The sequence below is a fragment of the Erithacus rubecula genome (genome assembly GCF_903797595.1).
Source record: "Erithacus rubecula genome assembly, chromosome: 1".
NCBI lineage: Eukaryota > Metazoa > Chordata > Aves > Passeriformes > Muscicapidae > Erithacus > Erithacus rubecula.
Window position 1 is genome coordinate 96,903,300 of NC_136658.1, and position 25,985 is coordinate 96,929,284.

The 25,985-nt window shown below is 45.2% G+C and overlaps 1 protein-coding gene across 2 annotated transcripts in view; it reads left to right on the top strand.

Moving 5' to 3' along the window:
* Window positions 1–6,991: 6,991 nt before the first annotated feature.
* Window positions 6,992–25,985, top strand: part of RAI2 (retinoic acid induced 2) — a gene marked incomplete at its 5' end in the record, with an annotated part of 42,574 nt that continues 23,580 nt past the window's right edge. The window contains one exon of one of the 2 annotated variants that reach the window (XM_079313218.1): window positions 6,992–7,139. Coding sequence is in view for 1 of the 2 variants with exons in the window: in XM_079313215.1 (XP_079169341.1) it covers window positions 7,148–7,363 (216 nt within the window). The other variant, XM_079313215.1, reaches the window with a different exon arrangement.

Below are 25,985 nucleotides of genomic sequence, written 5' to 3' on the forward strand. Positions count from 1 at the left end.
TTTGTCCAGGATATTAATTTTTTCCCCTTGAGTGGCACAAGAGTCTTCCCCTAATTTACTTTCAGGCTGTTTAACCCTAGTCATTTCCCTCCCTTTTTTCACATATCTCCCTCATCCAGACTTTCCTGGTGAAAACACACACCAGCCTACCTTATCCCAGAAGGACAAGGACACCTCACTTTCCTGTGAAAACACCAGAGGAAAGAGTTGGACTGTTCTCTTCAAAAGGGAATTTGTCATGACATCCCTGCATCTACAGCCAAAATGTGCACTGACCACGAGGACCCTACTTTCACCTTCCCCCATGGAAGAATTTAATTAATCTTTCTATATTGGCAGGCGAACAACATTTCCTGAAGAGAAAAATAACTGTTAATTTCCAGAGGTAATTAACAGTCACTGAATGAGACTAAAGGGCTTTCATCAAAATTACCAATCAGCTCAAATTTGAAGAGATTCTCTCCTCCTCATTGCTTCTTCATCTCATTCAGCCAGTCCTGCTGAATTAGTGCCTAATAGAGTCTCAGATATATTCATATCCTGTCAAATTCCCATCCTCCCAAGGAACTGTCCCTTTCAAATGGTAATACAGAGGGCGTATGATGTGGTCTCGTTGCTATTTTGGATTTAACAGCTGGCTGCCTTGCACTGAGGGTAGCTGTGGAAACTCAACCGAGGGACGTGTGCGTGTGTGTGTGCGTGCACATCTGTGTGAGTCAACGCCTACTCCTTTGCAAATGATACCATTTATCTCAAACAATGCTCTCTTTATAACTCTAAAAGCTGATTTTCATTTTAGACCACCACAGCTGCTGAAGGGAAGAATGGTGCAGCTTGACAACAGCCAAGAGCAAGGCTTCACCCCAGACTGGGCTGTGCAGCCCCATTTTCACACGAGTTTCAGCAGGTGAGTAGGGTCACCATCAGTACTGGGTCACTGCTGTGGTGGCCCTCATCAAGACCCAAGGGTTTAAGAAAGACTCTCTTCAGGCTCTCCTCACCTTGGCCAGGTGAGGAAAGGCATGGGGAGGGGCAGCCCTGGGGATTTACTTGTTTTTACAGAGTTTCAGATATTCTCAGCACAGCCCAACACACACATTGGAGTGCCTGAGCAGAGGCAGATGGTCTAAGGGCTGAGCTACACACAGCAATACGAGCACAGAAATTAGGAGCCCTCCCTGGTCATTGCAACACAAGTTTCCCTCCTCCTGCTTTGTAAATATTTTGAGCCTGAGCCAAAGACAGGCGCTGTTTGCAGGGGCATTCTCAGTGACTCCAGCTGGATCTGGAGTTCCTGTAATTTGGACATCTCGGGGGACCTCGCAGTGACAAGTGACAATGAGAATTTCTAGTAAAATGTTTCTGTGTGCTGTGCCAGGGCACTTCTGCAGACAGCACTAGATGGGCGCAGAGCATGACCTCTGTTAACAATATACACTACATGAAAGCTAATAATTCTGGCTAAAGCATATTCAAAATAGGATGCTTGAAGCAAAACTAATGCATTATTCACTGCTTGTTGGGAATACAAGAACATGGAGATAGACATCTGAGCCTTGGGCTTTTTCTGAGATGTACTGTACACAGGCTCAGTGGGCTTATTGGCAGTACAGTGACTCTTACTGCCATGGATCCTTCATTACTAATAGCATTTAAAATCTTGCTCTGTGATCAAATAAAAAAATAAAAGTGGGCATATTCATCTTTGCTTTCTAGTCACATACTGTGATGAGAGATATGTCTAATGCTGTATTCATTCCCTTGGTGTAAAATGTGCCCTTTTCTCACCTTTACATTAAATCAGACAAATATTTGGTGAAACTCATAGGGTGAAACAGTGCAAAAATTGCCAATTTCTCAGTAGGTAGCTGAAAACAATTCTGAACAGAGCACCAACATAATCAACCCGAATGTAACATGCAGAGTCTGCTAAAGTAATGCTTCTCAAAAATAAAAATGTGTAAAAGAAAGAGAAAAATATGTTATTTTATATACTTGTGATATAGAAATAAAAATATTTGTGACAATTTAACAGCCACTGCAACAGCAACATTGTAGAAAAATCTGGGATTTGCCTAATTGCCTGTAGACAACCTGTAATATAGACACCTGCCTCTGAACTAATCACTCTTTGGTCCTTTTGTGGTCAACAGAAAAACACCACATTTGGGGGACTGATTTATCTCTTCCTAAAGTACATATCTAACAAAGGTCAAACAAACTGCATCCTAAAAGTGCTTATTGCTCCTGGCTGACCAAAAATGTTGAAGAGTGACTAACTCAGATGTAAATTAATACACTGCAGACATACAAGCCTGTGGGTTGTTGGAGAGGGGAGGATGCTGAAGTGCACCCCTATTCTTCCATTTGCCACAGTGGAAGAGTCTGTAGAATGAAGACAGGTAACTCTTCCTCCTTCTCTCCAAAGATAGGTTCCCACAGTTTCATCAGATGAGAGTTTTTTGCATCAAGGTGTTTTGCCATACATCACCAGAAATGGTGCTGCACACCCAGACCTGCTCCACAATATCCTGTGAGACTGATAAACTTCTGCAGGTGCTGCTGCAAAGATGTTTTGGATCCCAGCAGTCCCAGCAAGCAAGCCTGATATATAGGAATGGTTAATCCTCCCTGGAGCCAGAAGCAGCTTGACTGGATCCCAATTACTGCTTAACAAGGTATGTCTTGTTGAGACAGTTTTGAGGCCAACTTCTTCTGATGCTAGCTGATCTTTTAATGCAACTGAAGATTGGCTTCAGTAGCACATCTTCGCTACACAAATTCTCTCTAAGACTTCTGGGGGGATGACATGGGACCAACTTTCTGCTAGAAAACAGATTGAAATGTAAAAAGCAGCTCAGTTATATGCATTACTGTTATTCAAAATTCTCAGTTATCATTAGCTTCCCTATAATTTATCCTTTTAAAAACCCATATAGCAATGAAACTTGTCTAGGTGTGTGTCTAGGTTCTTCTCACTAAATGCTTTCAGGCTGATCAAATTACATATGATTTCTAATGAATGCTCATATATTTAATTGAAAAGAGAATGCTGAGAATTGTGAGAATGCTGTTCTTGAAGTTGCTGTGCTTGGTTTCAATATCCATGAGTTTGTATTTTCCATGTTTGATTGCAGAAACTTTGCCTGAAAAGCCCACACTTGAATTTCAGATGACCTTAGAAAAAAGCAATTTTTAAACGTTAAATGAAATCAAATACACATTCATATCTTCTAGCATGTGTTCCTTCCATTATAAAATAATTAAAGAACTACATCAGGCTGACAATCACTGCATCAAAAAACAGTATGTACTATGGTCACATTACAAGCAACAAAGCTGAGCTTAGTGATTTACGACAATATCACTAAAACCTCGTGATATATTTAGCAAGTGGTAATGGTAAAGGTTATAATTCCTCTGAGGGACAATAGTGATGAAATAAACCACGAGGGTCAAGTGGATTATGACCTTGTGAAAACTCAAATAATGGAGATGGAGCTTTATAAACTTCCTTATAATAGATAATGCCTTAAACAATTTAAAAGCTGCTCAGTACTCAATTTGGACTTGCCACAGGCTTACTACTGCCTATATATTATAAGAAGAAAACCTGAAAATTACTTCTGTCACTATGAATCTTGCATCTGCTCAGAACCCCCATTTTAGGTGCGATGCTCTTGCTGGGCTCTGAATGCTCCCAACACACAGTGTGCATGCACTCATCTGTCAGTTCTCCCCACCCAGCATCTGCAGTGTGGCTGCTTATGCAGAATTTAAAGCTTGCAATGCATCCTGGATTGCTGTGTTAATAATCACACCTGGCAGTATTAATTGTGCTACCATATAGTACTATCCCAGGATCAAAGAGTTTCTGCGTGATCAAGTGATAGGGTGAGATGAATGACACTGCTGATTGCTTTACACGCTTGGCAAAAGGAAAGATGTCACATTTGTCAGCACAGACAATACACCAGGTTCATGCAGATCCTCTCTACAGAGTTACCTTAGACACCCAGCTTTAGAACACTGTTTATAACAGAGCTGAGGAGTGCCACAGATGTGAATTCATGCTGAGATTTAGGTGGAGGTGGAGCAACATCACAGGCAAATGGTGACTATCCTGATCTACCTGAATACAGGATGCTGCACAAACAGAGTGAAAACAGTCTATGGGATCATAAAAAACTACAAGTCTTTTACATATGTACTCTCTTCTACCCAAGGTCATTCACATACATAGTTTGGGCTCTTTCATTTTCATTCTTGCTGTAGTCTGCCTCCTATGTGGCAACCAACCTCACTGAAGCTAGTTTTTTTGTAACAAGATATAGCATTGAACTGCCAGATTTCTGGAGAAACTGCATGGATAAAGCAGCCATACTGAGGCATACATGTACAGCTTTTTAAATTAATGTACAGAAAAATTCTTCTGCCCAGAAACATGGAGAAGTTTGAGACCATGCTCTCTCAGATTCAATGACATGAAGGAGGAGGGAAGGCAAGGAGACAACACAATGCTTCCTTACCCACTTGTGTAAGAGCACTGACGATAGCAGGCCTGGGAGGGCATCAGCCTGAAAGCAAACAGGACAATCAGCTGCCATTGAGAGAAGAATTTTTGATTGATTTTAAATTAAGGTCACTGTCCCCAGGCCACCGCTAGATTTGATTATTTCTGTCACATTTTAGAAGAGTGACAGAAACTTCTTTGCTCCCAGTGCTCTCTGTCTTCAGTGACTCAATGCATAATGATGACCAGTGACCAGTGACTATCAACACACACCAAGGGGAAAGGGCAAAACAGAGCAAGCCCAGCCATGAGCCATTTGTCAAGGAGGGACCTTTCTGAGCAAGCTGTGATTTGGTTTCTCTCTGTGGATTTCTCTCCTCTTAATTCATTCATTTTCCCCCCAAAATGATATCAATTGCCTCCTGTCATGGCAAAGGGCTCCACAGCTGTGTTTGCATGAAGAATCACCTCTGTACAGCCAGGTGGTGTGTTAAGAGCCTCTCACTTTTGTGCTGGAAGCCACATCCACCAGTCCCTACCCACCCTCTCCACACTGCTGGAGATTTGAGGAGCTCTGTCACATCTCCCCTCCAGTGCCTCTTGCCAGTGTGCATACACCTAACTAAAAAACCCTTTCAAGCCATGGATTATCACTGCTAGCCTCCTCCAAATCTTTTCCAGCTCTGCTATGTCCTTTTTGAGAAGGTGAGACCAGAATTCCAGCACACATTTTCCAGTGTAAAATCTTTTCCTCTTCGTTGCTCTCCTAACAAGTCCTGACATTTGAGTCACTCTTTTGGCCACACTGAGCATGAAGCTGACATTTTCTCAGCTGTGCATGTCCCTGGGCTCTCAACCTAGGGAAAGTGATGGCCAAAATCCTTCCATGAATATGGGCAAGAAATAAATGACCAACTGCAACTGTACAGTTGTACTGCAGTCTGGGAAAAAAACCCCAAAAAACAAAAAACAACAGAACAAACCACCTCGGAATAACAGTAGTGGATTTTAATTCCCAAGATGCTACAAAATTCCCTCTCAGGCAGCTTGACCTAAATTCCTACAGGCAATAAGGAAGCCACATATTTGGAGCATTTGAAAGAAAACTGGACAAATGCCCATAAATTATTGTATGGGGGACATTCCTACTCTCTTTTGGAAGATGGATTAGGCAGATGACCTACAAAGTTTTTTTTTTTCTTCTTTCACTAATTCCTACAATGTCATGCGTGTGTGTGCTTTACCCTTTCTTAAATCATAATCTTTTTGATCCAGCACCAGTCAAAGGTTTTGAAAAGCCCATTAAACCGCAAGAGGAAATCTTGAGCGGTTTGCTAATATCAACAGAAATCCAGATGGAATTACAATCATCTTTTATGTACATTCGAGGGCATATTATGTAATACTAGCCATGGATTTAGTTTAATGCACCGCACCTTCCGATAAGCTGCTGACGATACTTAATAGCGATTTGAAACCTACAAAAAAACTCCTTTGCCCTTGACAAAACCGTTTTAAAGCCCAGAGCTGAGGTCAAGGGGTTTAGGATATTCAGAGTGGGATGGGAAAACGGGGAAAAGACCATGGAGGAGGAGGGGGGGGGCGGGCAGGAGGAATTAAAAAGGGCAAAGAGGTGGAGGGGAAATAAGAAAAAACCAGGAAGTCAGAATCGCGGTCAATCCGAGATAGACGCAGAGGAGACAAGGTCAAAACTTCAAGCAAGGAGGCTGCAAATAATCCAGGAGATTGATGAAGAAGGCTGACGCCGCCCGCTGCAGCATCCTCCCGGGTGTCCGTCCGGGCTGCTCCCGGCGGGATCCCGGCGCTCCGAGCCGGGAGCGGGGGCGGTGCTGGCAGGCGTGGCGCAGGTTGGGCGGGCCCGGCCCCGGCCCGCCCCGAACCGCCCCGAACCGCCCCGGCCCGCCCCGAACCGCCCCGGCCCGCCCCGAACCGCCCCGGCCCGCCCCGAACCGCCCCGGCCCGCCCGGCGCGGGGGGAGCGGCGGTACCGGGCAGGGCAGGGCGGCGCGTCCCCGGCGGCGGCGGCCGCGCTGACAGAGCGGGCGGCGGCTGCGGCCCCATGGAGCCCAGCTAGGGCTGCGCACCCCCCGGCCGAGGTAGGTGCCGCACACCGGCAGCCGCGGGCGGGCGGAGCGGTGACAGGTTGGCCGCGGCGATTTGCGGCGTTGTGCGGGAATGCCGCCCCCCGAGCGCTCTCCCCGGCGGCGGCGGCGGGCGCTGCGGTACCGGGGAGGGCGGCGGCCCCCGGGCTCCGCTCCGGCCCGTGACCATTGTTTCTGGTGGCGCCGAGCGGGCGCAGCGCGATCCCGGTGGCGGCGGCGGCTTTGTGCGGGTTGTCCCGGCAGTGGGGCTGCGGCGGGGGGGCGCGGAGGAGAGCCACGGGGCGAGACCGTGACCGCACGGCAGAGCCACCCACCCCCGCCCTTCCTCCTCCTCCTCCTCCTCCTGCCTGCGCAACTTCTCCAGAATCGCGGCCGCGGGTGCCGTGCCCAGGCATCGCCCCACGGACCGCCGAGCGCACGGCGGAGCCACGGCGGCGTCCAGCGCCCGGCCCGCGCTCCGGCAAAGGAGGCTGGAAACACGTAGGATGGATTTCAAGATGGGCGGTAATGCCATGATTTGGGGTCCCTCGCGTAGCCGGTCACAGGCGAGGAGCGGGCGGAGAATTTTACCCTTCCGAAGTTGGGGCAGGAATTGCTCCCGCTGTCGCCCGGCTTCTGGCGAAGTGTGCCGGGCGGATGGACTGTCACCTGCGTCTCTGTCCATGGCTTTTTCTGGATGGGGCTGTCGCGGGCGTGGGTCATCGCGCCGGCGTCGCAGCGCTCCGGGCGTACGTGGCGGCGGGTGCCCGGCTGGAGTGTGGTGCTCCAGAAGTTCTGCATCCCTCCGGGGGATGCTGCGGGCTGCAGGCGCCCTGGGCAGGAGTTGCAGGGCAGTTATTCTCCTTCTCTCATTTCACCCCCAACACACCTCTTTTTTGAGAGATCGGCTTTGGTTTATTTACCGCTGTTGATGGTAGTTTTCGTGCATGTACTTCATCAGAATTATTTTTCTAAAAGGAAAAATTATTCAAATGCAGGATTCAAAGTATATATATATTGTTTAATGGGGATGTATTGTTAAAGAGGAAAGAGTATTTGGTTACCCATTAATTCTTCAGCTATTTTCCGTTTAAACTTGATGAGGAAATGTTCTTCTTTTTTTTTTAAGTAACCTTTCATGTCATTTATCATTAGCAAATCGGCTTAGCATTCAAAGTAAAGCTCTCCTCACAAATACTCTGCTGATTACTAATGTTATGTCTGAAACACTCCATAGGACAGAAATCAGAAACACACCTCCGTTTTTTTAATATGTAAATTCGAAAAGCCTTTCCTTCCATTTCATGACGCTGCGAGTGGCCCCGGTTAATCAGATGTAACTACAGTAACTGGCAGAGGAGGCTGCTGATAGGCAGGGTGGTTTCCTGCACCGCTCTGCTAGAGCAACCTGATCAATTAATGCATCCTCACTATTCTGTCCTTGGCATCTCTGATGAATTTTATAGTATTTCTGTGAGGAGCTCCAGTAGGGAGAAGCTGAAGGCTCTTTCACCTTAGACATGTTTGAAGCCAAATTTAAAGAGGGTATAACTGTTTGAGTTGACTGGAGAGTGCTGCTGAGTTCCTGTGTATACATTAAATTCTGGAGGCAATCCAGTAGCCAGAGCTATCTGGGTCAGACTGGAAATCACCTCACTGATGGGTTTTGCAGGGTCCTGATCTCTTCCTATGAAAAAAGAGCAAGCATTAAGCTTTTGCAACATGCACCCATTGCATTGTAGATATGGGCTGGAGAATGGAGCTGGTCATGTAGTGAGCTTGGCATGTGCAATCAGCAGGTCACACTGAGCACCCTACAACTTCAGGATGCTTCAGTTCACTGTGCAGAGCCTGCAGCAGTATGAATTACAGGGGGAAAAATGCATTTAGATGTAACAAAGGCTGCTGGCTCATCTCCTGCATGAGGAACTAATTTTTTTTTTTTTTTTTAAATCTGGCTCCTGTTTCTGCCTCTGACACAAACTGGCAGTGTAGCTGTGGGCAAATCATTTCATGTTTCCCTCTCTCCTCATCTCTGCCTGACCTGCCAAGGTCTCATCTGTACAGGGCTGTCTGTTCAGACCCTGGCTCAAACCCCTTCCTTTCCACCAGCTGCACACAGCACTCTGAAACCCAGCGTAGGTGGTACCTCTCTGCTCCGAGGGGATACGGTTTGACATTCAAATGCTGCTGCTGGAGGCAATCATACAGACCTAGCAGCCTCTCCAGTCTCTGGTCCTGCCCCTCTAATGCTGTCATTCTCTGCTGCTGCTGGAATTGCCCGGTGCTCACCCTCGTGCCTGCATCCAGCCAGGGAGGCAAGTGGCAGTGGGGATGGGCTGAGGATCACAGCCCTTCAGGACACACTGTCACTACAAAACCCACGGCATGAGAGGCCTGGTCTGATTTAGAAATCATATCTAAAGGATAAATTGCGGCAGTGTCACAGAAGAAATGACCAGAAAATGGAACCTCGGGCATTCCTGCAGAGCCAGCTGCATGCTGCTGGGAGGGAACGGAGGTGGAAGGGTGCAGCTCCCTCGGCATAACAACGGCATTCTTATTTTAGCATGGAAGACAGCCAAAGATAAGGAGCGGTTGTCATCCGGCTGGTTGGAGGATGAAAAAAAAAAAGGAAAAAGAAAAGCTGTGTGGAAAAATATTTTGATGTAGGTACTAAAAGAAAAAAAAACGCAGATAACCTTGCAAGTGATAGACTAGCTATGTGGAGCTGGCAGGACAAGGCTTTTCCCATAAAATCCAGAATGATCCTAAATAAGCCCAGACTCTCTTAAATGACACATGGCTTTATCTATTTCAGATGTTTCTAGGTCCTAAAGATGGGACCAAATGTGAAGAGTTTGATGTGGCAGATAGTTTAACCCCAACTACTTTTACATACCTCACGTGATTGTTACAGTAGCTGAGTACCTCTGATGGGTGCCCCAGAGCTACTGATTAAAAAAAAAAAAACAAAAAAAAAAAGGATATTTAAAAATTCCCCTGAAAAATCTATGGCAGTGCAGGTGAGGATTTGTGGAAGAGAGGTGGCCATCCTCTCCACAGGTAAGAGGATAGCAGTGTGGGAGCAGTTGTGATGCTGTGTGCTTGCTGGTCTGTATGCACAGGCAGCTGAAATGGTGGCTTTGTAGAACAGGCAGCTAGAGAAAGGGACAGAAAATGGGAGCTGACAAATATTCTTGTTATGAAACTGGAATGGATGAATGATTTATGGAGGTACTTGCTTTCGTTTTATTTTATTTTGAGAGTAAGGAGATGGTTGGTGATGTGTGGCACTAGCCACGGATGGCTTTGTTTTGATATCAGGCTGTGCTGGGTCCTGCCTCCAGAGACAGTATCTACAGAATAACAATACAGTGAAACACTTCTCAGCATTGCTTGAGTTCCACAGACTGTTTTCATGATGAAAAAGTTTTCCTTATCTTATGTTCAAAGCCGTGAGCCTAAATCCTCCCAGAAGAATCTAAATTTCAAGAGAGGTGGCTGTGTGAGAGGTCCTAGGCTGTGGGGATCTTTGTTAGCCTGTCTCAGTTCTCCCAGGGAATTTCCTTTCCTGCCTTTGCAATGTTGCCCATCTCTCCCAGAGGTGCTCTGTAAATAGGCCACTCTGTGGAGGAGCTGCTCTGCTGGGTGATTTAATGTTGCTTGTTAGTTCTGGCTTTCCTTTTTCCCACCCCCACCCAGTTCTATTCATGCTGTCCTTTAGTGTACAGAGCAGTGCTGTAACATGGGTGAGGTGAGTTTACAGGTTCACATCTGCACGATTTTGCCAGTCCTGCAGGTGGCTGGGTGTCCTGGGGACCCTTGTGTCAGCTGCAGCTCCACACTCATTTGCTGGCTTTGGGTGTGTGTGACTGGATCCCACTGAGCAGGACCAGTTTTCAGCATCCTTTGATATTTCCTGTTAATAGAATCATAGAATAGTTGGATTAGAAGGGCCCTTACAGGTCATCTAGTCCAACCTCCCTGCAGTAAGCAGGGACAGCTTCAACTAGATTAGGTTGCTCAGAGCCCTGTCCAACCTGGCTTGGAATGTTTCCAGTCAGGGGACATTTGCCACCTCTCTAAGCAACCTGTTGCAATCTCTCCCCCCTCTCCCAGTAAACAAGTTCTTCCTTGTGTCCAGTTTAAATTGCCCCTAGGTTAAAACCATTACCCCTTGTCCTATTGCAACAAGCCCTGCTAAAACGTCTGTCCCTGTCGTTTGTCCTGTCAGTCCTTGTTAGGTATAGGAAGATGCTGTAAGGTTTTCCTGGAGCCTTCTCCTCTCCAGGATGAACAGCCCCAGCTCTCTCAGCCTGTCCTCATAGGAGAGCTGCTCCAGGCAGGGTCTCACGAGAGTGGAGGGTGCCCTTGATCCTGCTGTTTGTGCCATTGTTGAAGTTATTAAAGGATACCAGTCCCAGTATGGACCTCTGAGGGACACCACTCATCACTGATCTCAATTTGTACATGTAGTGTTTTGGAAATGCTCCTTTATGGGATAAATGGGAGGGATAAATGGGAGGGATAAATGTTCTCAAGAATTAAACAAAGAGCCTGGGGTAGGTCTCCTGTTTCCTCCATGCTCTTCAGGAAAAAGTTGTCCTTCAGTTTAGTAGCTCCCAGGTCTCTGTATTGCTCCCACTCCCTTTAGAGTGGCTGGAGAGCAGCCACTAGAGCAGAGGGAAGGCAACTGCTGTTGACTTGGAGGACAAGCTGGGTGTGGGTTTGGGTTCCCCCCACCTCCCCCATGGCAGGCACAGAGATATCACAACAAGCCCAGGACTGACTCTGTCCCCCCAAATGTCTTATCATTGGTTTTTACTTTGAGCTGATGATTTGGGTGAGCTCTGATTGACAAGAGAGGTGAGGGAAGTTTTCTGTGGCACCTCACTTTGCTTCAATGGGGCTGCTAAGGCCAGGTCCCTGAGCATTTGTGGTGCAGTTTCAAATTCATTTGGTCAGGCTAATTTTGAAAACCAATCTCTTTTCCAATGTCTGCATATGCTTCAGCCTTTTAATTATTCTGCACTTTTCCTGTGGCATGGAAACAAAGAGGTGGAAGTGTAGTGGCCACCAGCAGGGCCAAGAGGGCAATGGCTCTTGCCTGCCCTGGCAGTCAGTGTGCTCCTCATAGCAAAGCCAGGCTATTTGGAGGAGTGCAGGTCTTTCAGTCCAGGAAAAAATAATTTGTTAATGGCCAGAGAATAATCACTTTACTCCAAAAATCCTTTCCAGCTGCATTGCACCAACTGTTCTTTATCAGTCTCTGAATCCTTAATGACAGTAGCAGTTAATTTCTCTTTCTGTGTTTTTCTAGCTGCAATGTCCTATTTTCTCTGACTTTATTGAGAAAATAATAGAAGGCATTACATAGCTACTTGTCACCTTTCAGAGAAGAAAACTCCCTGCCTGAATGGCCAAGTTAGTTACTTGGTGACTGACTTAGACAATAGCAACTTTTTGTAGCTCATCAGTAATTAATCTGTGCCTAATGAATAAACTAATTAACTAGAGGAATGTTACTGAAGTTCTAGTGTGTGATTATCAGAATATGGTGAATAAACTGTTCACAAACAATGTGACAAAGGCACATGTATATTCTGTTGCATGTAAGCAAAAAAATCAAGAAACGAAGGGTTAGGAGTGACAGAGTGAGAAATGTGAATTCATTATGTTTATTTTCTTTTAAATTTGATTGTGTTTGAAGCTTATGTGCCAGTATTGCAGAAAATGGTCCTTGGTTAAAAGAAAACTACTAGGTGTTCCTGTCAGTATATCTATAATAGTTATGTTAAAGAAAAGGTAGTGAGGAGCATTGGAATAGATGGGCAATGAGAATGGAAGGCACAGAAAATAAAGTGAAATGTGAAGTATTTTTGTGTTTGCATGATACACATCTTCCTGGTTGGTGGTGATGGATTACTTGCTGTAGAGTTGAATCTACACAAGGCCACTGCAAAGCAAACAGGAAGGGCAACACATTGTTTTTTAATCAGCATTTTCTTAACCAAGAAGTCAGGTGTCAGTGTCTGAATAATGGATGCCTTCATCTCCAGCCTTGGTGATGGGGCTGAGATCAGAGGCAGCTTTCAGCCAGGAGGTCTGCCCTGCAGAAAGGTGGGGAAGAGACTTCTGACATGGCCAAGCCTGCTCTGCAGGCTGTGGGGTGCTGAGGGGAGACCAGAAGGAAATAGGAACATACAGGCAGATCCTAGAAGAGGGACCACACAGATGAGCCTCTCTGTTCTCATGTGACGTGCTTGTAATTCATCTCTGGTCCCTGGGGATGGATGGAGTTACCTCTTGCCTTTTCATGTCTGGAGAAGCCATGTATGCTTAGGGTGGGTTCACAAAGCTTCTGTGGCAGAAGGAACTGGGCTCTGCCTTGGAGCTCTGCTGCATTGTGTGGTCAGGATTCATCAAGGAGTGTCCTTCTCTCACAGGACTGGTGGTGCCAGGCTCAGTATCTCACATCTCCCCCCACCCTTGTGCCTAAGCTTGTGTTCATTTTGCAGAAAACTGCTTGACCACGCTCCAGTTGCACTACAACCAAAGTAATGTTGGTAGGTGGAAGAAAACAGATGCAAGGAATTTACTTCCCCACTCACTGAGGAAATGCATCTGCCTTTGTTTTGGGTTTGATGTCCCTAACTGATTTTTTGAGATACTTGTGTAACAGCTGTGTTTAGTATGAAATCATCACTTCTCTTTTGGGATACATTTTGGCCATCACCACAGCTTTTTGTCCTCTAAGTGGGGGTATTAAAATGATGGGGGTGTTATCAATTGGATGCCATGAGTGCTGTGGATGCCATGAGTGCTACAGACAGGAAAGTGGAAGCAGCACAAGGCTGTGTGCCATGGATCCATCCCCCTGTTCACAGCATGGAACCCCAGAGCTGGGCAGTGGCTGTCCTGGAGGGACCTAGCACACCTCCCACCTAAATGATTAGGTCAGAGACAAGGTGGATGCCCTTGGTCACAAGCAGGCTACAGACATCTTAGACTCACTTTGATTACTGGAAAGGCTGGTCAACACTCTGTATTTGTATTTGGTTTTTGGTGGAACTGAAGAGCTCTTTGCTCTGCAGCATAAAGACCCTAATGTTTTGGACCTGATAATTCTGATTTTCTTAAGAAGAGGTGCCCCTGCATTTCCAAGGAGCTGAGATTCTCAATAGAAAAACCTTTTATTTTAAAAAGGAAGGAGGTGTTTTTATTAGAGTTTCCTGTTTTGAACTCTTTAGTTAGAGGGTATGAAGTGGAGAGAGACTTATCAGAGGAGAGAGACTTATCATTTAGATCAGAGTTATCTCTTTGTATTTTCTTATTTGTATTCATAATATTCATATATAAATTATTTTAATGTATGTACACATATGTATAATATATTTAGAATTGTGCCATTTTCCCCAGTTCTGTTTAAGGCTGCTACTTGAAGGAAATCTAAATAAGGTTTCCTGTCAAGAATGGTTTAGATTTAGCTGGCCCTGCCTGGGGCTGAGGGATGGGTTAGGACACTTCTCAAGGTCCTTTTCAGGACCCTTTCTGTGATTCCAGGCAATTCTCAACAAAACAGATTCATAGCAGGTTGTGCTGGTTCATAGCTGGTAATGCTGAAAGGGTTTTGCTATAGCATTTAATGTGGTTATTTGTTTGAAAAGGAAATAATAGGTAATTGTAGCATAGTTACTGCTGCTGCATTGGACAAATGTTTCTTTAAAGAGGAAAACAACTGATGTTACATTTTTAGACCAGCATCATGATATGGCTGTGATTAATTTTTCCAGGAGCTTTGTGTTTTTTATATCTGCTTAAGTGTATTAACATTTTAAAAGGTCAAAGGTAAGCTTTAAAATGGATGCCAAATTAAGATGGATGGGAGGAAAATGACATTTACTTCTTGTTACTGCACATTGTTTGAATTTGACCAAAGGCAAAAACAAAACAAAGAAAAACCCTCCCCCCCACAGGCACACACACACACATGTGTGCATGCATGGACACACAGCCATGTTCCCACCACCTGCCTGCCCTCCACACCTGGTCTGCCAAAATCTTATTCAGCAGGTCTGATTAATCATGATAATCATCATTAGTATCCTAATGAAATCAGCAGTCCCGTGTATTCACTTCAGACAGCCCTTGTATTCTTTTCCAAAGTATATGATTTAACTAGTGTGAGTGGACTCTGTAAATAAAAGTAGCTAAAATATAAATATTAGGAAAACATGGCTAATGAGATCTCTAAGCACATTATCATTTCCTGCCCTTGCTATGTTTGAGATGATGATTTCATCAGGGAAGGGACTGGACCCTCATCCCTATTCATGCAGTTCCTTGCACATTGAGTCCCAATGAAAGCAGAGAATAAAATATGGTGGGGATGATGCCTTTGCTTCCAGAGGGAATGGTGGCCAGTCCCAGCCAAAGGCAAGGCTTTAGCAGAGCTGCCCTGTGACCACACCAGTGCACAACAGCTTTGGGTTTGGACCAAGAGGCTTGGCTCAAGAGAAGGACCAGGTCTGGTTTATGTCCATCATTTTCACTCTCACCCTTAAATGATGGTGGGTGGCCATGCTGGTGATACGCCCTGTGCCTCAGGAATCTCAGCCACTCTCCAGTGAAAGGCACCAGCCTGTTTTTGTGGATGCTGTTGAACAAGACAAGATTCACTTCTCTCACTTCATGACATCTGCTAATATAAAGAGGTTTAAAACAAGGGAGAAAACCACTAAAATTTCTTCAAATCCTTCTTCCTGGTGGTGACTAGTGGCTCATCAAGGGAGGCTTCAGACTGCATCCTGTGTCAGCCTGGGACACTCAGCCCCATGCCCAGTCCCAGAGCACAGCCCAGCTTCGTGTGGGCCACACACCCAGAGTCACCCAGAGCCACATATAACCAAAACCAGGCAGTGCTGCTGTCCCATGCCCACATCTACGGCAGCCCTTGGGCTCCCAGAGCAGGGCATGGGGGAGGAGAAGGGACAAAGATGCAGCACTCAGCCCTGCCCCTGCACAGCAGCATGAGGTATGTCCAAGGCTGGATAAGGGATAGTCAAACCTTCTCCTCTCTCCCCAAGAAGCAGCAAGCTCTCCTAAGCATCCCTTCCTGGGTGCTGAAATTGTTTGTCTGACAAAAAAAAAAAAAAGGAGGAAAAATGGCAATTTGCTCATACGCTTTTTTCCACTGAAAAAATGTATTTTTCATTTCAAACTGAATGGATTCTGAGTTGAATCTGAGTAGAACAAACTAGACAGTTTTATTATTTCATTTTACCCAAATTGTTTTTAAATCACTCAACCCAAATGCTTCTTTTTAATTTTTTTACCCCAGCCTTGCCACTATAGCAAACAATTCCATTATTTGCATAGCTCTAATTGCAGTGATTAAACAAACACAGCAAACTCCAGCCCTTTGCAGAGCCTCATCACAGCCCCACAGCTTGGTCTGTATTTTGTCAGCAGAGAGGGAGATGTGGCTTTGTGTAGACTGAAAATAAATTATGGACTTTCTGGTATTTTTTCCCCCTCCAAACTGATACACTATCAGTTTGGAGAATGAATAATTTTGCCTCTTCTGTTGCTAGCTGGCTGAGAGATATCTCCCTATTGTGAACCTGGTACAGTTTAAAAAGCATTTGGATTTTCAGTGCTTTGTTCACATGTCACGCATAAGTTGCAACCTCTGTTGCTGTTATTAGAATAATGTGTAGGGTTGCTACTCTGTTAATAATACCCCTATTAACATAAAGGAAAGAGAGACAAATATCTACATCTGTTTGGAGGTTTTTTTCTGTGAAGGTGGTGAGTACCTGAAGACAGGGTTAAGGAAAATTTTGTCTGACTCCAGTTTCATCAAATAGGAGCAAACAATTATTTGGACATTTTTTAATGACATTTATTTATAGCAGGTAAAGCACAGGCGGCTGCTATTTCTCAGCATGCTGGAAGAATGTTCTCCAGATGGTGCTTGCTGTTTATGCTTTTATTCACTTCACTTGAACACAGCAGCACTCTACACAAAACATGGAGAATTGGAAAATAGAAACAATGATGTTTTTACAAAGTGCCGTGTGATTTGCAGGGATGTCTGAGCTGACTGATGAGTGGGGGGATCACGGCTGTCACGGAGCCCTGAGCCCCCCACGGGCCACGGGCATCACCCTGCCCTCCCAAAAGGGGCTGTGAGCAGAGCTGCCCACCCTGCCCTCTGTGTCTGAGCCTCTCCTGCTTCCCTCCTCCTGCACAGCAATTTGGGTGAATGCAGCAAAGGCTGTTATTTTAAAGGCGATATTTTTGTTGGGTTTTCTGTGACTGTGCAGCCCCAAGGTGGGGGAGAGGTGAGACAAAGCATTTCCTAAACCTTGCCTGTGCCATCGTGTTCCTTCAGCTCCTCATCTCACTGAAAATTCCTGGAGCCTTTGGCTGGTCCACCTGAAAGCAGCAGCTAAAGCCAAGACTGATGCCCAAAGGGAGCAGCGTGCACCATGATTTCTTCTGCTTGCAGTGGTGAAGATGGATTGGTGTCCAAATGCTTGGCATGCTCTTGCAGGCTTTTGTTGTGCAGGACTCACACAAAATGTTCTCAGACTGGAAGCTTTAAACAAAAGACTCTGGAATCGAAGAATTTTTTTTCATTAAAAAACCTTGGAAAAAATGGGTAAAGAACTTGATTATTTAAATTTATTAAAAAAAAAAAAAGAACCCAAACAAATTAGCCAAAATTAAAAAAAAAGCCCCAGGCAATAATAAAAATAGATATTAACACGAAGAAAAAAGGTATTTTTAATTTTTTTATAAATATATCTTAATTTATGGGTAAAAGAAATAAGTATTTCTCACTTCTCCTGAAAACAAACAAGAGGACAAACCCACAGCACTTCAGGGCAGGTTTTCAAATACCAAAAAACCATACCAATTTTAAACTTTGGAACAGAACACAATTATAATTTCTTTGAGAACATGAGCCTTCAGATTTCTTTGAAATCTAGTTTAAAGCCAGCAGTACTTTTAGTGAAATTAAATTTTGAGAAATGAATGTGTGAACAGCTCAACTGGTTTTGGGGTTTTCTCTGGTAAATGGGCAGTGCTGCACAGCACTTCAATTCCTCTCCCTTTCCTATTACCCAAGAGACAGCCCTTTCCCAAGCAGAATTCTTTCTACATCAGCTCCATGCTGTTTATCCTCTGTTGCTCCCTTGGCAGTTATTATTTCTTAATGTGTTAATTGTAGTTCCTGGACCCTTGTGTGTGAGGGTGTGTAATGCTCATGGTAATGATGCCCACACGTTCTCTAGTTCCTGGAATCGCAGAGCAAAAACCTGAAATATGGTTTGGGCATTGAGCATCCAGTAAGAGAAGTCAATTAGAAGAATTCAAATAGAATGGCAAGAATAAAGTGGGTAATGGGGAAGAGTAGGCATTGGGTTGGGGTGGGAGTTTTTTAGGCTTATTCAGTTATTATTCCTTCTATGTCTCCGGCTTTGGGTGATATATATATTTTTTAATTAAAACGTGAATTATGTCACTTGCTTTCCACCTTTTAACAGTATTTCACAGTAAATTTCATTCCTAATAGCAAGTAGTCAGGGGTAAGGAATGACTTTGCTGAGTGATGGGGATTGTTAATTATTAAAAAGAGACCTATGGATTTGAAACAAATTAGACCTCATTAAGCCTAGATCTGTTTCCACACAGACATGAAAAAGCCCATCCAGGAGCATGAAAAATCCCACTTTTTAGCTGACACATCCCTAGTAGTGATGCTCCTGGGCTGGCGTGGGGTGCATTTGCTTGTTTGGTTTGTGTCAGAGATCCCTGGTCTCTGATCTCAGTTCAAAACCTGTGACTCTCTTGGACCTTTCCCATTTCCCTGCCACTTCTCCCATCACCCCCAGCCCACCTGCACACAGGACTCCCACCTCACTCTGGGAAGCCAGTGCCCAGACAATGTTGCATTGGACCATGTTGGTTGCTCCAGGTTTAGTGAAAGGAGAAACACAGGAACACTCCTTTTCTCTTCCTTGATTTTGGAGGGGAGGATCTTATCCACAGAGTTCTCTCCATGGCTAGGCTGTACATGGCTAGGCAAACTCTGTAAGATACAGTTATTTGTTCTCATTTACAGAGGCAGGGTTTGGGGTTTTTTTGTTTGTCTGTATTTATTTTGTTATCCAAACTCATTGGTGACTAAAGTTGTTTGTAGTTAGAGTTTTTCTGTGGGACTTCAGCAAAAAGCCAAAGTGATTGTTGAAGTCTACCCTCAAACCTCTGGAACCATGCCACATTTTGAGCTGCATTTTTGAAACTTTTTGAAGGCAATGGATGAATGCATCTGCAGGTGAATCCTAATAAGGAAAGTGAAAGATGGCCTTAAATGATCATTTTAATTGCATATTCACAGGCATGCCATGTATGGGCTTTGCTGTCTGGCTGAGACATCCCCCACATCTTCTCTAGCATTACAGGCAGTGACACACTCATATCAGAAGAAACGCCCCTTCTGCTGGCTAGAAATCAGCAATAACATTTTGACATCTGTGCAACAGTTTAAAATGAATTATTCAGCACATAGATCGTGCTGTTTGAGCAGCCAGCACATCTCTGCCCATTTACTACTGTCAGTCCATGGTGGAGATACCATTGATGCCAGAGAAAGCTGAGCACATGGGCTGGGGGTAGGTTTTGGCCCATAGCCTGAAACAGCATTTGACAGCACCCCTGCAGAACATGATAGCAATAATCTGCTTTGCCACCAGCAAAAGACTGAAAGACAATGCCAGTCTGTTCCTTCTCTTGGAGTATTTTGAACACATGCAGGTCTTAAGATCTTAAGAATTAAAGAAAAGATCTTAGTATCTTAAGAATTAAAGCAATAATTAATTGTTCAACTGTTTGAGTTTTGCTTTAAAGAGTGAGACTGGCATGTAATTTTGATTAAATCGATGTATTGCATATGACTCTACAGAAGCCCTGAGCATCTCTTGCCTGCTGGGAGTGGAGCCTGAGCACAAACTGGCAGCAGGTCCAGGCCAGTCTCCAGCTTCTGCCAACTTGGGGAGTTAAAGTGAAGCAGTATCTAATCCCTGTCAGCAAAGAAAATTCATAAGATTTAAAATGTCAGCAGCATTTGATTTGAAAGAACAAGCTGAAGTATTGGAAGAACACACTTTGGGGAACTGGGAGGAAACAGATAACTGAACAGCAGCACACCCCTTCCCTGCTCAAGACAGGCATTGAGGAGAGAAAGTGGACATTTATCTTGTGCTTAGCTTTCTAATTCAGCAAGGTCATCTGAATTAAAGCAGTGTATGTGTGGTGAGAGTCCAACATCTGTTATTTCACGGGATGTCTGTTCCCTGTAGCTGCATTTTTAAAAATAAAATGCAGAACACAGTATGGAAATGTTTTGTGCTATGGGTTACTGTCCTTTCCTTGCCCTTCTTTAAGGACTATGTTGTAGCTGTCCACTGATGCTTATCTCACAGGTGAAAATTCAGGAGCACTCAGGCAGCATTGCAGTGTGCAGCAATATCATCTGCCTGTCATTGTGCATGTTTTTCTGTTAGCTGGCTAAAAATGCCTCAGTTTCTACCTGCTCTTCCATTTATAAGAAGAAATTTGTAAGAAGAAATACTGTACTGTGGAAGGAGCTCAGTGCTGTACATGAGAAGGCAAGACACATTATCCATGTAACTGTAAAACAAATGGCTGGCATAATGAAAGTTAAGCAAATCCTTATGTCTCCTGAAGTCAGTAGAATTTAAGCATATAGTTAAGTCTTGCTTGCAGTAAGGGTATATCCTCTGATAGGAGCACTGTAGCTGTGAGGTTGTTGAACCCCTGTGTGTGCACAGCTTTATTTTCAGAATCCCCAGGAGCTTGGCAATTAGCTGAAGGATGTGGAATTGTGCTGTGTAGCACGCAGCAGTGCTGGATGCTCAGGTCAGTTCTTCAGGAGGTGGGACCTGGCTCCCTCAGCCAGTCCTTGGTGGGAGCAGCTCTGCAGCTGGAGCTGGGTGTGAGCTGGGGTGTGCAGCCCTATGTGGGGACATTTTTGTAGGCACTAAAGTCTGTTCTGGCTTTTGTAGGGCTGCCATCACCCGTGGCTGAACCTTCTTGCTGTCTTTGATCCACTCACCATCGCTGTGCTCCCCTGGGGCAGGAGGATGTTGTCCCCCTTGGGCAGGGAGTAAAAGAGACATAGAGAGATGTCAGACCTGATTTTAATGGTTATTTTTGTGTCAGCATATGTGGAGACATCTCTGGGGGAGGTTCCTGTCTGCGTAGTTTGGACCCTGTCTGCTGTTACAAACTTGGTCCAGGATGGCACCATGTGGGAAGTTCATGAATGGGGCAGTGGATGTTCATCTCCCCTGTGTCAGAGCAGAATTCAAGGATGTGCGTTGCTGGTGTGGATGTGGGATAGTGGGGAAGAAGGGAATGTGCAGTCCAGAAAAACAAGGAGTGGGTTAAATATCTCAAGTAATGTATGTATGAGGGTGAAGAAGGCTACCTGGATTTATTGCCACTTGATTGGAAGGATGTGTGTAGCCTGTGTGCATCCATTAATTAGTGATGCAGTTGCTCCATGCTGGTACCAATAAAACCTTAATAGTACATGATACCAGCCCGTGATTGCTTCCTTTTTTCCACATCCCCTTGTGAGGATGTGTGTATATCAGTGCAGCTGTGCTCTGTGTACAGTGTGGAACTGCTGTGGCTGCCTGCACAAGAAAAGGACAGTAAAATAATTCAGCTGATTATTTCCTCCCATGTGATCTTTCCAAGTGTTTATAAAAGGATCTTTGATATGCAGCACTCTCTAATGTGCACAAAATAGCCAGCATCGTTTTCTTTCCTTTTCCTGAGACATATTAATTCTTAAAATGGCTCCTGAGCAGGCTTTCCTAGGTACGTGTAGCAACTGCAGCCTGATGGTTTAGCAACAACAACAACAACAAAAAAGGCTGTCCCTAGTTTCCTTTATATGCACATTGTGCAGCTTTTCAAGCAGTGCATCAAACACTGCTGGCTGGAAATTTCCAGGCCCATTTCCTCCTGCCTGGTGCATGCTCATAAAGCAAGATTGTCTGTATGGTCTGTAGCTGCAGTACTGCAGAAAGTCAATAAAGAGCTGACCAGCTCACCTCTATCAAAAGCAGTTGAGAAGCCCTGCCTCATCTGCCTTATTAAAACTGCACTTGACTCCTGCAGAGAAACCTAGTTGGAAACCTTGAAGAGGAGGGATAAAAAAGGAGTCTGAAATTGCAGTGAGTATTCTCCAGCTAGGTCTTGCAGTAAGGTTAAAGAGTGCATATTGTGAAATAAACCAAAAAGGCAGTTTCATTAGAAAAGAGAAAATGCCTGAATTTAATACAATGAACTTCTGACTTTCCACCTGCACTACAGCACAGAGATATGATTAGTTATTGCAGCAATGAGGAGATTTGGCTTGCTCCCTAATGGATTTGTATTTTGAATTTAAATATGTATATGCCTACCTATGCATGCATGTTTATGCCTATATATGCATTTGTGCAGGAAAAGGCATGATGTAGAAATAGAGGCAGAAGTAGAATTTGTAATGTAACGTGTCTTTGAGTGTGTGTTTGAAAGGGTGTTTGGGTTTTTTCTCCTTTCCTTTATATAAGAGTAATTGATTAAATGTTTGCCAAGCTTTTAGTAGTATCTGCTGGGAATCATTACCCTCACCTTCCCCAGGCGTGCCAGCTTTTTTTTCACCTTGAAATGAAAAAAGAGAGAACTTGAACAGAAAGATCATTGCTTTAGCTTAATATTGTAAGATTTCAGAGATTGAATTTTCTGATAGTAATGAAATGAACCCTGAGTTGTGCCATGAATTTGATTGCAGTTAATTTGATTTTTGAGATGCTCAACAAAGCTTGCCCATTAGCTTTAACCTCACATACTTTGGATTTGTACAAACCGGTATTTTTATGTATATATGGGTAGAGGTAACATGGAAATCTCTCTCTGGTGGTTCAGTTGATTGTAACAATTACTGCCACTGAGTACTTACTATCTCTTGGGCTGTTGGAAGTGGTATCCATTGAGTTGCTGACCAGTAATCCCACTATATTTATTGCTTTCATGGTGCAGGGATAGTTTTCCTTTTCACAAGGAAAAATACAGCTGAACATCTCAGACAGGAGACGCACGCACACTCCATCCTGCAGTTTTTTCCAGTCCTCACTGATCTTAATGAGCCTAGTCATAGGAATAGCAGTGACTCTTGTCAGAAAGGAGTTTTTTTGGCTGAAACTCACCATTTCTGTTTACGTGATTTGCCTCCTCAGACTTCAAAGTGAATGTGCTCTTCTTGCTGGTATTTGCCAAGAGGCAACAACTGTGGGGTGGGGGGTATTCCCCAAGGTGGTCCCAAAGTCTGGCCTGTTCTCCTTACATGATTTATTCTTAGTCAGCAGTCGATAAGATGGTGGGAGATGGCCTTTTATATATATGTGTATATAAATAATACCAGCCACAGATAAGAAACTATTTGGTGATGTCAGAAAACTAAAGACTTATGGCTGCAGATAACTGGAATTGTGTTATGGAGTTGATCGTGCATGGGAAAAATAGGAGGGGAACTCTGCTGCTGGGAGAAGATTGGTCACTATAGGAGAAAAAAATACAGAATGCAGTTTCCAGAACAGGGGAGGAACAAGATCAGGGAGGGAAGAGATGAATGGCAGGAGCACACAACTTGGGAGTGATGCCGAAAGTTCTCCAGGCAATGGGCAAAGGGTTGAGCTGCCAAGGAGATTACTGCCATGAGCTGCTCCTGGGAGGTCCTGTGAGCAGGGGGGTGCAAAGTCTCAACAGAAGTCAGGGGATATATGACTTTGTGATGTGTGGAAGGGAAACTGCCCATAGATGGAAAAAGGGCTGGACGCATGACTGGAAGGGAGGCGTTTTGTCTGGATCTGTGCCACGATCACCCAAGTACACGTCAGGCACTTGTGGAGCCAGGAACCAGGCTGTCTCCTCCCAGCTCCATCACCCTCAGCAAACCTGCTGGAGGTTCATTTCCTGGCCCCAGGGTCTGGGACAGCCCTGCTCCTCACCTGGGCGCTTCTGTGTCCGTGCAGGGCTCCTGGAGGGCATGGCTGGCTGCTACAGGAGCAAGACCAGGGCATGTGCCAGTCCCCTCCTGTCCACCTGAAATAATCTGGCCTGGGTGGAGTGGAGCACTCACACCAGGGCTGATCTGAGAGTTTGGCAGGGTGAGGGCCAGGTACCAGGCTGTGCCTGTGCAGGGAGCAGCCATCCTTCTACAGGATGCTGGCATGCCCACACCTCTGCAGCATCCTCTTGGATCCTGCCAAGTCACAGTCCAGGAGCCTCCCTTGCTGACTACATGGCAAGGAGAGATTTTGTAGTCATAGCTTACTATTTTGTAGGGTTTTGGTTGTTCCTTAAATTCTCTTCCCTCCATTCTGCTTTTGGTGGCCCCACTGAAGGCAACGTGTACAGTTATTTTGGTCAGAATTAGGCAAACCCATTCAGCAGCACAGAAAATTGAGGGAGGGGGCAGAAACCTCTTTCTCTTCAGGGGTGTTGAAATACAGTGCCCTGGAAATGCTCAGGCAACCGAGACCATTAAAGCACCCTCTTGGCATGGAGCTGCCTGTTCATTCCAGCTGTTTTGTCTCAGGGTGGACAGAGTTGTATCCTTCATGAGAATCTGTGTCCTTGGGCTCCTTGCTGCCAGCCTGCACCTGACTCAGTGGAGACTGCATGTTCCCTGAGGGACACACCTTTCCCCATGGCTGAGGCTGGGAGCAGCGTGAATCCTCCCCAAAAATGAGGATACAGCTTCCTGACTGCCACGAAGTTAGACTAATTCAGAGGCAGCATGTCCGATGTCTCTCAGCCAATGCTAGCCAGAAAGGAAACAATTTTACACATCAGCAATTTTTTATGATTAATAATATTATCCTGCCTTAATTGAAAAATGGGCTGGTGCCCTCAAGAAGAAATTAAGCTGCAGGAATTAGTATCTAACCTCTTTATGATGAATGTGTATTTTTACACACTGCATATTACTGACTTGGCTTTTAGAAAGAATCGTGCCATGTATTGTAATAAAAATTGTCCTGCACTGTTTGTAGTTGCGTGGCACCATTCTGTCTGGCTGACTTGGCTTTAAGAGCCGGAACGCTTGGGAAGAAGCAGGGTGAGGATGCTAAAATCCTTTTAAAGGGAATTTATGTACAAACAGGAGGATGATGTGTAGGCTCTGAGCTCTGCTATCAGTTGTTATTGCTGAGAGATATTCCCAGGGAGTCAATGCCAGACAGAGCATTAGCCATTGCTGGCCTCAGTGCCTTCGTGGGAAGTCAGTCATAAAGTCGGTGAGGGCTCCTGTTTGTGGGATTTTTAAACACCAGTGAATCATTTTACGTAATAAAGCGGCTGTCGTTGGGTGAGTTTGTGTAAAGTCTTTGTGAACTGCTTTCTAAAACAAAGCTTCAGCAGGAGAGACAGGAGTGCTGAAGGACAGGGAGATTTGTGGTGGTGAGAGCAGAGCTAGCAGTTCCTGGGCTGAGGTTTGCCAGGCACCCAGCAGGAGCAGGAGCTGTCACCTGTGTCTGCTGCAGCCACGGTGGTCCTGGGGACAGGATGAGTCCTGGCTGCAAAGCTCCTTCTGTCTGTCCTGGGACTCTGTCTCGTGGGGAGCAGCCCAAGGAATCCAGGATTAAAGATGAGAAGGTCCAGGTCTCTCAGTTGGACAGCTGGGGACAGAACAAAGTCAATAAAACTGCTTTCAGCTCTACTGGTGCCCTGGCACCATCCATGTCTCCTGCAGATTTCTTGGAGGTCCATCGCTTCAACAGGAGACTCGATTTAATGTGGCATGTTTCAAATGCCTTCTTCACCAAACATAAAACACTTAAATCAGCTCTCATCAACTGAAATATTGCTTACCCAAACCTTAGAATGTTGTGTGTCAAATCTCCCTGGAAACACAGTGGAACATAGATGTCTGTATTGGAATCACTGGTGCTTTCCAGTGTCCCTGGGCAGAGGGGTGTAAGGAGCCTCCTCCTCTTCTCCATCCTGGAACAGTGGGAGGATCCTCATGGAAAAATACGTACTTGGGAGGTGCCATCTTTCCTGGAGGGAAGCCTGCTCACAGTTTGGGGCTGTGTAGGGAGGAGAAGGGTCTGGGCAAGGAGCCAGGAGTATCTGTGGGTAGGGGGTCACACTGGCTTTGCAGGGATGTGTGGGAGCATAGTGGGAGCAGCCTGGACAAGGCTGTCCTTTCACTCCTTGGCCACAGCCCTTTGGACTGTGCCTGCCTTGGGGACTCCAGGGTCCTCCCAAGCCTGCTGA